Source organism: Enoplosus armatus, chromosome 1, assembly GCF_043641665.1.
Source record: "Enoplosus armatus isolate fEnoArm2 chromosome 1, fEnoArm2.hap1, whole genome shotgun sequence".
NCBI lineage: Eukaryota > Metazoa > Chordata > Actinopteri > Centrarchiformes > Enoplosidae > Enoplosus > Enoplosus armatus.
In genome coordinates this window covers 1,777,656-1,788,047 of record NC_092180.1, presented here as the reverse complement: position 1 = coordinate 1,788,047, position 10,392 = coordinate 1,777,656, and the positions used below count along the sequence as shown (strand labels likewise).

Here is a 10,392-nt window from a genome sequence, read left to right as displayed (position 1 = left end):
CATTAATAGCAGACATAAAAGGTCATCATCCTCTCCTGTATTTGTGTTTCTTATTACTGCACTTATTCTCTTTGTCGTTCACATTCAGATGACCTCTCAAAACAGTAGTACAGATAAAAAAACATATGTACATGTATTCTGGGTTTTAAACCAGGCACACAGTGATAAGAGAAGGTTAATAGAACTACAGACAACAGTAAAGATGTGACTTACTGTACATGCATGTACTGATCTGACATAAAGACAACATGCTAAGGTATCTCTGTCACTTTGTCCACCTTAAGGAGATGTTGGTGTTTAGTATTCAAAAACAGAACAAATTCAACTCAAGTTTGGAGACAAAAACTTTGTCTTAAGCATAAACAAACCCCCCAAAAATATCTTCAATACACTTCGAGGGTTGAAAAATTTGGGCCAAATTCACTGATGGTGGGAAAAACTATCACAATGTTATGTGATTTGTAAAACGCTATAACTTTTATGGTCCAACGCATATGGAACCGTATGAAAATGGCAAAATAGCCTAAAATGATCTGGCCTGTTAATTGCATTGACGCTTTTGAAGTGTTGGTAGGTGTGTTTTTGAACTTTGGACTGAGCCAGGCTAGCTGTTTCCCCCTGCCTCCAGTCTTTATGCTAAGCTAAGCTAACCGTCTCCTGGCTGTATATTTAGCGTACAGACATGAGAGTGTTACTGATCTTCTTATCTAAAGGACAGCAAGACAGTGAATATGCGTATTTCCCAAAATGTGGGAGTGTTCCTTTAATAGGACGGCATAACAGCAGATAGTTTAATCAATAGCCACTTGTATTGCCTTCTCGTGGTAATTGGCATGCTGCTGATCCAAAGGTGATCTTCATAGCTTCATAACGTTTGGGCGGGTCAGGTTGTGATCTCTGTGCAGCAGTTCCCAGATATAAAAAAACATTTCAGAGGAAATACAATCTCTTAAAAAGACCTCAGGCTCTCTTCAGCCATGACATGTGGCTGTTTCCTCACACTTGGTAGATGATGAATATCAAAGCTTCTCCTCTTCTCCTTCAGGCTGTATCTCCAAGCAGTTTACTGTTGGCAGGTCCCGCAACAGAAGAAATAATTAAGAGATTATCCTGAATCTCAGACTCTCTCAGATCAAAAACAATGACGCAGATTATGTCCTTGAATAATCTCAAAAAACCTCCAACCCGGTGTGAAAACATCTCTGATGCTTCTGTGTGTAAACTACAGAAGGACTGAACTCCAAAGGCAGATTATTGCTGTCACCATGGAATCAGGGTTTCTTCTCCTGCTGTTCAATGAACCAATCACAGGGCCCGATGTCCAGTTTGAGCTGATCCATCACCCACGGGTCCTTTTCAGCCCCCTCAATAAATTCATCCAAAGAAATCTGACCTAGATGATTCACAAGAAGCAAAATCAGAATCTAAATTTTAAGAAGAACAAGAAAAAGAGCATTTGTGTTGACACCATATTAATGTGGGCACATTGTATTATAATAACTGTAACTTACTGTCTTGATTCTTGTCTACCAGTTCAAATATTCTGTCACAAATATCGTCAATATTTCCTGTGATGGCCGGATCATTGTGCTTCTTTAGCTTGTAGATGATCTGAGCAGATGGAAAAAAACACAAAACAAACACGTCTCATACCAACACTTCTGGCATCTTTATGTACATTTAAGAAATGTAACAGAACCATATCCAATCCTGTATTACACGTACTTCTATGCACCAACCAGGATTTAGCAATGTTCAAATCAATCATCTGATCAAACCACACCCACACACGAAGAAGCAGACAAGACTTTTTTAAACTTAAACTATGATTCATGTTTAGTTAGTCTGAAATATTTACTTTGAGTTTGAAACAAAGGTTTCAGGCTCTAGTGAAAGTTATTTACAGCTACTGCGAACAGAACGTTAAACTTGTGGCTTTGGTCATTTTACTTATTGGTAGTATTTTACGACAGCTGCAGGGAAAAACACCTACAGGAGTCCTGCTGTTTAGGTTCAGGCTTGATCCATTTCCATGTGGAAAGACTGTTATCAGGTAGAAAACCACACAGAGCAAATCCATTTTCACTGTGATGGTCCCATCAGTCTGCAGTGATTCTATTACTCTTTGATTACTAATTAACGAAAGCTATATGCAGGATTCAGTCAAATTCTGATGTTCCTTTGGTGTAACAAGTCACATCAGAGGATTTCTGGATATCGGTTGACTCTCTTGTAGCTGTGAAAATGATTCTAATGAGAACACAGAGGAGTGTTTATAAAACTTATCTTAATACTCTTATGATATTACGGTAACGCCGCAAAATCGTCTTGGACTGAGAGATGAGACGGTTTGTACAGAGCAACACTGTACTAAAAGCTACTAATACCTGCAGCTTAATGATGGAAAACAATGTGCATTGTACAGTTGCAATGTAGTTCAGGGTGAATTCGTGGCTAAAAATTGTGGTTTTTGAATTTTAACAACACATCATTCATCACAAGTGGAAATGTGAAACATGAATAGGGTCCACATTATCTGAAAAAGGTGTCCCGTTGGAGCAGAAAGTATTCTAAAAATAAAAAAATAACTGAATACTCACTTTGACGAGGTGTTTCACTTCCTGTCTGTCCAGACAGCCGTTTCCATCTCTGTCATAAACTTTAAAAGACCACCTCAGTTTGTCCTCGAGTTTTCCACGAAGAACAAGATGCAGTGCTGCCACATATTCCATGAAGTCTATTTGACCATCCTAAGACAGATGGATCAGTCAGTCAGTCGCCTTCCCACAAGGACAAATATCATGCAACACTGAGGCAAATACTGACAAATACTGGAGCTCTTCATTAACATTCTTTTATCAAAATCTTCTATATGCTATTTATACTTCATTCTAGATTCATACATCTATGCACACAATACACTGTCGCATTACCTTATTTGTATCAAAGGATCGAAACACATTTTCCATGTATGCAGATTCTTCTTCTGTGGAGTTGCTGGTGATTCCAAAGATTTTCTTGAATTCATGTAAGTGCAGATTGCCACTTGGACATTCACTGGCAAACTTACGGTAGAGCTCCTGGATGTTTTGAAGAGTCACTTCCTTATCTGAGCCACTCTGTACTTGACCCATAATTTTAAATACAAAGAACCAAAAAATTAAGTTTCTAAAAAAATGAAAAACCTACGTAGAAGTTGTCAAGCACATTCATGGCTGCGCACTAGCCATGGATCCGCAGCTTGTGATCCCAGCAGACTACCCTGTGTAGTCTATTTCAAGGTAACCAGCTCAGCAAATCCAATTGACTTCTCAGTGATCTTATTCAAATCCCTCTCGAGAATTCCCTCTTTTTCTTCAATATTTGTATTTCCCAGAATCTGACGGAGCCACTCCACTTTGCTCTGAAGAAAGATACTGATTCTCTCACAACTGAGCGCTGATGAATTTGCTGGTAAGCAACTGTTCTTTTGTCTGTTTGACATAAAGGAGAGCAAAGAGCGGATTGCCCCCCTGTTAACAAAATGCCCCCGCCGAGCTCTCAGAGAGATTAAAAGACACATGACGTCAAAGCCGGAGTGTGGTCCTGGTAAAACTGTTGATCCACTGAGGTCTGTCTGAGCACACTTTAACCACCCTGACCTGCCTGATGACTGCAGAACGAATAATAAAACAGTTCTGGGATCGGTGCTGTTAACACACAAAAGCTCCAGTCTGCACCAGTTTTGATCACATACAGTAAATATGAATTGAAACTGAGGAGTTTGGGTTGCAGATGTGTGTTTTGTGTGTTTCTAAAATGATTTTAATTGCATCAGAAAACACTGATAATATTAAAACATCAGAGAAAAGAGATTCAAATTTGATTTGTGACTGAAGACAAATGATGCAAATATAATTTCAAGTTTGATAAAAGAGGGTTAGGGTTAGGGTGGTCATGGCCTGTCAAAGTTGTCAAAATGCACAATTCATATTCATCGGACATATATTATCTTTTACTTGAACAGTGCAATTGAGCTTTCTGGTGCTCCATAAGCTTCTTTTTTATTATAGTCACACAGAGAAACAATAAATAGTCACACTTGTTAAGAATCCTCTTTGTTTTATAGTGTTTTTGCAGAGTAAGCACACAGATTAAAATGATCTTCAATCTTTTATCCTTTCATCTCACACGCCCCTGAAGAATGAACATAATTAATTAATGTCATTATTACTATTATAATTACTACTACCACTATCATTATTATCTTTCTAAATTTCACAATAATAGAATGTATATGTATGACTTTTTTTTATGACTTATTTCACTTTCATACTCATACTGTACCTCCTCCTACTGCAGTCAGATATTATATAAGAAACTCATAGATCAGAATAAACAGTCAATGGATCAATGGATCCACATTGTACATGCTGTGAGTACTGAGTACAGTACTCACAGCATGTACAATTTTACTTGCTACTTTTACGTCACTACATTTCGGAGGTGTAACGTCTCGTCCTGTTCGTCTGTTTTGTCTTATTTTGTTCATGTTTTGATTTGTGTTGCACATTTCCTGTTTTACTTTGTAGTACTTACCTTGCCTCTCATTTCAGACACTTCACTTCCTGCCCCGCCCTCATTAGTCCCTCACCTGTGTGTATTTAACCTGTGTCCTCCCCTCCTTCTGTGCCAGTTCGTCTTTGTCCTTTGCAAGCGTTCCAGCGATTTTCCTTGTGTCCTATGTTATTGACTACCTGGTTTTTGCACTCCTGTTTGGAGGGAAATGTTGCATTTTTTATTTTTACTTAACAGATTATGATTTTGAATACAAAACATGTGATCATCTTAAAAGATATCTGTTATAAACTAGTACTTTTACTTTCGATACTTTAACCATATTTTCCTACTAATTCCTCGGTTTTCCTTGGTATTGTTACTATAACGTAAAGTAAGTAAAGGATCTGAATACTTTTTCCACCACTGCTCATCTGTACATGATATTGCTGTTGGGCTCATTCCCACACACACACACACACACCACCTTCTGCATCAGGTACACATTTACTGACATGCTGATCTCTCCAGTAGCAGACCACATTAAAACAGGCCATTGCCAAAGTTCCATCATTTCAGCACCATGGACAGGTAGACGAGGTGAACACCATGGACAGGTAGACGAGGTGAACACCATGGACAGGTAGACGAGGTGAACACCATGGACAGGTAGACGAGGTGAACACCATGGACAGGTAGAACACCATGGACAGGTAGACGAGGTGAACACCATGGACAGGCAGACGAGGTGAACACCATGGACAGGTAAACGAGGTGAACAGGTAGACGAGGTGAACACCATGGAGACGGGTCCCACGTAGTCTCCTCCTTCCTGTCCTCCACTACATCTGTCCCAGACAGGCCTAACCTGACGACTTCCTCCTTCTGCGTTCATACCTGTACCCTTTGTCACATCCATCCACACATTACATGCCTGATGTTATTAGACCTATAGTCACATACTGTTGTGGCGTGGTCCTTGTTTGTGACATTTTTAAACAAGTAGTTATTGTTTACAAGATCTATAAAGGGCCCGTAGATGTGTCCGGTTCATCTGTGTGATTCAGTGAAACAGTCATCTCACTACCCATTCGTTGAACGGCAACGGCACCGATTTTAACAGCATAATTCAGTCTGCAGAATTAAATATTTGATATATTTTTTCATTTAGCACGTCTTCTCGACTCGCACACTTTAGATCAATCACCTGAACTCCTGCAGACTGGCAGCCGAGAGTTAACTGTGTACATTAAGCCTCTGAGGATTATGTTTAAAGCCGCCGGATGTAGGATTTCTAGGATTTGAGCAATTCTGACTTTGGTGACACCAAGTGACAGAATCGCAAAAGACACTGCCAATTCAAGAAAATACAGTGTGAAGTGTGTATAAAAATAAATAAAAATGTTTTTTTAATAACAAAATAAATGCACATCTGAACAGATACAGCATGAGTTTCACTTACACCTGAAACATTTTCTTCAGACAGACAAAAGATAAATAAATAAAGCTGCATAATATTCAACATTGCAGAAATATCTTGGTTGATTAAATATTTCCAAATATCTCCTGAGCATTAGTGTTTTCAGTCTCATTGCTGAAAAATGTGGGTTTATTAATCAGATGGTGGTTTGGAGACATAGTCTCACTTAAAGCTGTGTAAACCAACATTTGGTGGAGACCAAACCAGAGCTAGAAGGAGGGTTTACTTTGTTTTTCTTCTAAATCCACAGTGGCCGTCAGTCCTAAACTCGAAATACATGCAATAATAATAAACGTAAATACACAATAATTGACCGCGCTGCATTTAACAGCAAGTGTCCTCTGTGAGTAATGGGTTTCCATAGATAGAGACATTAGCTCAATGCCAAAACAGACACAGCAAGGACTTTTGGACCGGCAGTCAAAATCAGCGTAACACTGCAGCCGTGAAAAAGTGCTCTGAGCTGCAGCTCCAAGTCACAGGAAGCTCAGCATGGAGACACGGGCCAAGGTATGAAGACAACACCTCTCTGTCAGCCTCAACAAAAACCTGTGGGCGCTGAACCCGCTAAGTGAGAGGTCATGGTAATTTCCCACAGTTCTGGAGGACCCAGCCGGTGGCGTTGACATCCAACTTCAGCAGGCTCATGACCCAATCGTCCTTCTGTGCTCCCTCCATGAACTCAGACAAGGATATCTGACCTGTGGGGCACAAAAACACGATCCACGTTGAACAGAAAGTCAACGAATAACAGCAGTAAAACATTTTGATCGGACCTTAAAGGAAAATCTTCATACTGTACATTTATCCAGTATGTGGCACTGGATAAAGCTTTTTACCCAAAGCCACATGAAGTCAGAATCAGAAGCAGAATCAGAAATGCTATATTGAATTTTACTGTACTGGTGCTCCCATTCAAGATTAGAAAGCAGCATGAATTTAGAAATAAAAGTATGTACAAAATATAAAAATAGAAAATAAAAATACACACATTTACAATATTTAAGTGAAAAATAAAAGTTAAAAATATATACAGCAGCAATGTGTATGTATGTCTATATATATATATATGTATGTACTGCACTGTCATTTAAGAATAAGTAATATTGAGGTAGTATATGTAAGTACTTGTATCTGTTTACCCTCTCTGGCAACGATATGCAAACAGCCAAAAGTAGTGATGCTGTATTTTACCATGTTTTAGTTCTGGCGTGGAGATGAGGGGCAACACACATACAACTAACATGAATAAATATAGAAAATAAGGTGGATTCAAGGGAACATACCAACAGACTGTTTATCAAGTCAACGGTGATGAAAAAGAAGGATTTAGTTGTATTTTAAAACAGAATATTACCTGAAAATTTTGGTTGTTTGTATTGATGAAATAAACTATTAATATCAAAAGTTGTTCAACTATTATTCAATTTAAGAAAAATGTACAGAGACCAAATCATTGGACGATATAAACTTGATGAGTGATGTTAACGTTTAATATTCTGTCATTGTGTATGTGTGCGTTTTGATGGGGGACAAAACCCACCGTCCTCGAAGTTGATATGAGGATTCAGAGTTAGACAAATCAGACAGGTTGTCCTTGCTGAGCAACACAAAGAGGACATTTTGTGGTGAAAAGACCGTGACTTTGGAAGACACTCTTTGACTAACAAGGACTGTGGATTCTGTCCCACGTCCCTCCCGTTGGAGTCGTGTTAGAACAGAGTACATACGAACATGTGAAGGCTGCATCAGACTCAAAGAAAATATGAAATGATACTTTATGTAGTTGTGAAATATGTAACATAACAATAAAATTCAGTTAAGACCAAATTCCCTGTCGACACAAAGACAATCCCGACATGCTGAAGCGTATATATATATATGTTATATTCCCTTTTCTTGTTGTCTTGATGGTCACTGTGTTCTCACTCACCGTCATCATTCTGGTCAACCAGCTCAAAGATCCTGTCGCAGATTTCGGACGGCGTCATGCTGACTTCGCTCGTCTGGAGCTTGATTTTGTAAATAATCTGTGTGAGATACATGAAGTGTGACTGTGATCAAGAGCATTCAAACTGACCTTTATTTACTAAAACCTTCTGCACAACATGCCACTGACTGATGACACTTACAGGTCTGAGTTGCTATGATTTCAGTGAAGGAAACAAATGACATGACTCAAAACAAATCCAATAGCAGTATTTCTATTTCTGTATCCCTTAAATGTAGAATACTAGAATTGTTTTCTAACCCTAACAAGATGAAGAATAAAACCGTTATTTAGATAACTGTAATAAATATTATCTAATTCCTGTCAACAAATCAGATCCTGTGGACCGTGGGCTAACTTTAAGCCTCAGAATTTAGAGGCTTACTGTAAAGTCCACCAAAGATGTTCGCTCCAAGAATAGCCCTCACAGAGACCATCCACTTCTCACCTAATGCCCTGTGAACCTGCAGTACGTGACCCCCCAGGCCCTAAGCCTTGTCACTGGGCCAGTACTGTATATAATACATAATCTGTCTTGAGAGGATTTGTGTTATGAAACATGGTAATTTTGACAATTTGACACATCAGCTGAACATGTCCTCCTCCACTTTGTTCAAATGAACCCTACTTTCTACCAAACATTCACTCATATCATACTGCAACTGCAAATTCTCATAATAAACAGTTGATATCTAAAACGGCCTCTCTCACCCTTATGATCCGTTTCACCTCCTGCCGGTCCAACTTGCCGTTCCTGTCCTTGTCGTACATCTTGAAAGACCACTTGAGCCTGTCTTCAAGATTCCCCCGTAAGATCAGGTGAAGTGCCGCTACATACTCCATGAAATCAAGTGCGTTATCCTGTAAGCAAATAATGCAGAGCTGCATTTACAATCAAATTAAAATAATCACAATCCTATGATGTGAAATTCCAGCGTCTTTTACCTGATTTGTGTCAAAGGAGCGGAATATTGTCTCCATGTAGAGGGACTCCTCTGCAGAGCTGCTCGGGACCCTGAAGATCCTCTTGAACTCGTGTAAGTGCAGAGCCCCGCTGGGACACTCCTTCATGAAAATGATGCACAGCTCCTGAATCTGCGCCAAATCCATCTCCTCACTGTGGCTTTCTTCTTGTCCCATGGCCTTTCGATGTCCGTGATGAAATAGTTCCTGATGTGACCGTTTGTTTGAATGAAAGTTTGGCTGCTGACAGTCACGAAGGCATCTGCTCTCACAACACCATCGAACTAAAGAGCTTTGCGCTGCTGGCAGCTACCAACGAGACAATCTCATTAACTCGTTAATCACTTGATCTTTAGCCAACGAGGTGTTGTCCAAGTAGGTCTGAAAATCAATGTTGTCATTACCAAGTGCCAAAGCCCGCGATTACTGTGGTATCTACTCAAGTGTCTTACTTCTACTCTTCTATGGAGCCCCAAAACAGACCAAAGGCAGTAGAAGATCATCAGAAATATAAGAGAATCAAATACTTAACTTTCCTGTTTATTTTATTTTAACACACATTTAATCATTCATCCATTCTCTCTTTCAGCAACATTTCCAATTTTCGCTTATATGATAATGAGATGGGTGTTTCCATGTGTGTCCGAGGCAGGGATTGGTCCAGTGTGGGACTGTGTGTGTGTGTGTGTGTGTGTGTGTGTGTGAGTTACTGTTATCAACTGACTGGTGATAAAAGTATCTTTACATTTTTTTCTCTCCATTTTAATCATTATTATTATTATTATCACAAATTTCAGCTGATATTCTTGTATCAACCTTTTTATGTGCTAATTCTTAACGTCATTCCCCGAGAAACAAACAAGAAAATAACCTGTAATATCTAAATTATTTCCACAGTCATGGTAATATCAACCTGACGGCAGGATTTAACGTAGCCGAGGCCTGAAGGTTGGCAGATTAATTCCCATTGGATGACAAACCGAGGCACCTTGTCTTTGATGTCGTAGGTCTTCATCATGTTTCATGCAAACGTTACCTCAAACAATCTCAAGGTGTTGTAAACGTCCTGTACATGATGTTCCTCACATACTGTGTATTAATAGAGTAGATGTAGATATAGATGTAATTCACATTTCAATTATCACAACCGAATCTGGTCCAACTGAAACCGCATTTTGAGACCAAAACTGAAAATGATATTTGACAGTTAAAAAAAGTCTAATAATCATCAACACATGACAAAATAATAATATATTTGTAATTTGTTTATTAAAGAATTGTGAACAATATGTACTGAGGACATTGTGTCTTGTCAGTGCTCACTGGTAGACAAACCATGTAAAGGAGAAGCTGTTTCTAAATAACCTCAAACATATCTTTTCATGTGACTTATCAGGCGACACAACATCAATACCAATAACCA

General features: G+C 39.0%; 2 protein-coding genes across 2 annotated transcripts; both read right to left on the bottom strand.

Moving 5' to 3' along the window:
• Positions 1-1,271: 1,271 nt before the first annotated feature.
• Positions 1,272-3,134, bottom strand: LOC139284258 (guanylyl cyclase-activating protein 2-like). The gene is made up of 4 exons (XM_070904474.1): positions 2,934-3,134; positions 2,601-2,750; positions 1,512-1,611; positions 1,272-1,393 (listed from the first exon to the last, which is right to left on the bottom strand). Exons 1-4 carry the CDS (start codon positions 3,132-3,134, stop codon positions 1,272-1,274), a joined length of 573 nt encoding a protein of 190 aa, XP_070760575.1.
• Positions 3,135-6,595: 3,461 nt separating this feature from the next.
• On the bottom strand, positions 6,596-9,146 carry LOC139286396 (guanylyl cyclase-activating protein 2-like). The gene is made up of 4 exons (XM_070907161.1): positions 8,952-9,146; positions 8,718-8,867; positions 7,950-8,046; positions 6,596-6,717 (listed from the first exon to the last, which is right to left on the bottom strand). The coding sequence occupies exons 1-4, from the start codon at positions 9,144-9,146 to the stop codon at positions 6,596-6,598; spliced, it is 564 nt and encodes a 187-aa protein (XP_070763262.1).
• Between the last annotated feature and the right edge of the window lie 1,246 nt (positions 9,147-10,392).

Bases quoted from the DNA above. Each gene is read 5' to 3' on its own strand.
- LOC139284258 (XM_070904474.1), bottom strand. From the start codon at position 3,134: ATGGGTCAAGTACAGAGTGGCTCAGATAAGGAAGTGACTCTTCAAAAC. The intron at 1,612-2,600 runs GTGAGTATTCAG...CCATCTGCTCAG, and splicing joins AAGTGAAACACCTCGTCAAA to ATCATCTACAAGCTAAAGAA. The intron at 1,394-1,511 runs GTAAGTTACAGT...TGAATCATCTAG, and splicing joins GGTAGACAAGAATCAAGACA to GTCAGATTTCTTTGGATGAA.
- LOC139286396 (XM_070907161.1), bottom strand. From the start codon at position 9,146: ATGGGACAAGAAGAAAGCCACAGTGAGGAGATGGATTTGGCGCAGATT. The intron at 8,868-8,951 runs GTAAAAGACGCT...ATTTGCTTACAG, and splicing joins GCTCCTTTGACACAAATCAG to GATAACGCACTTGATTTCAT. The intron at 8,047-8,717 runs GTGAGAGAGGCC...TATCTCACACAG, and splicing joins AGGTGAAACGGATCATAAGG to ATTATTTACAAAATCAAGCT.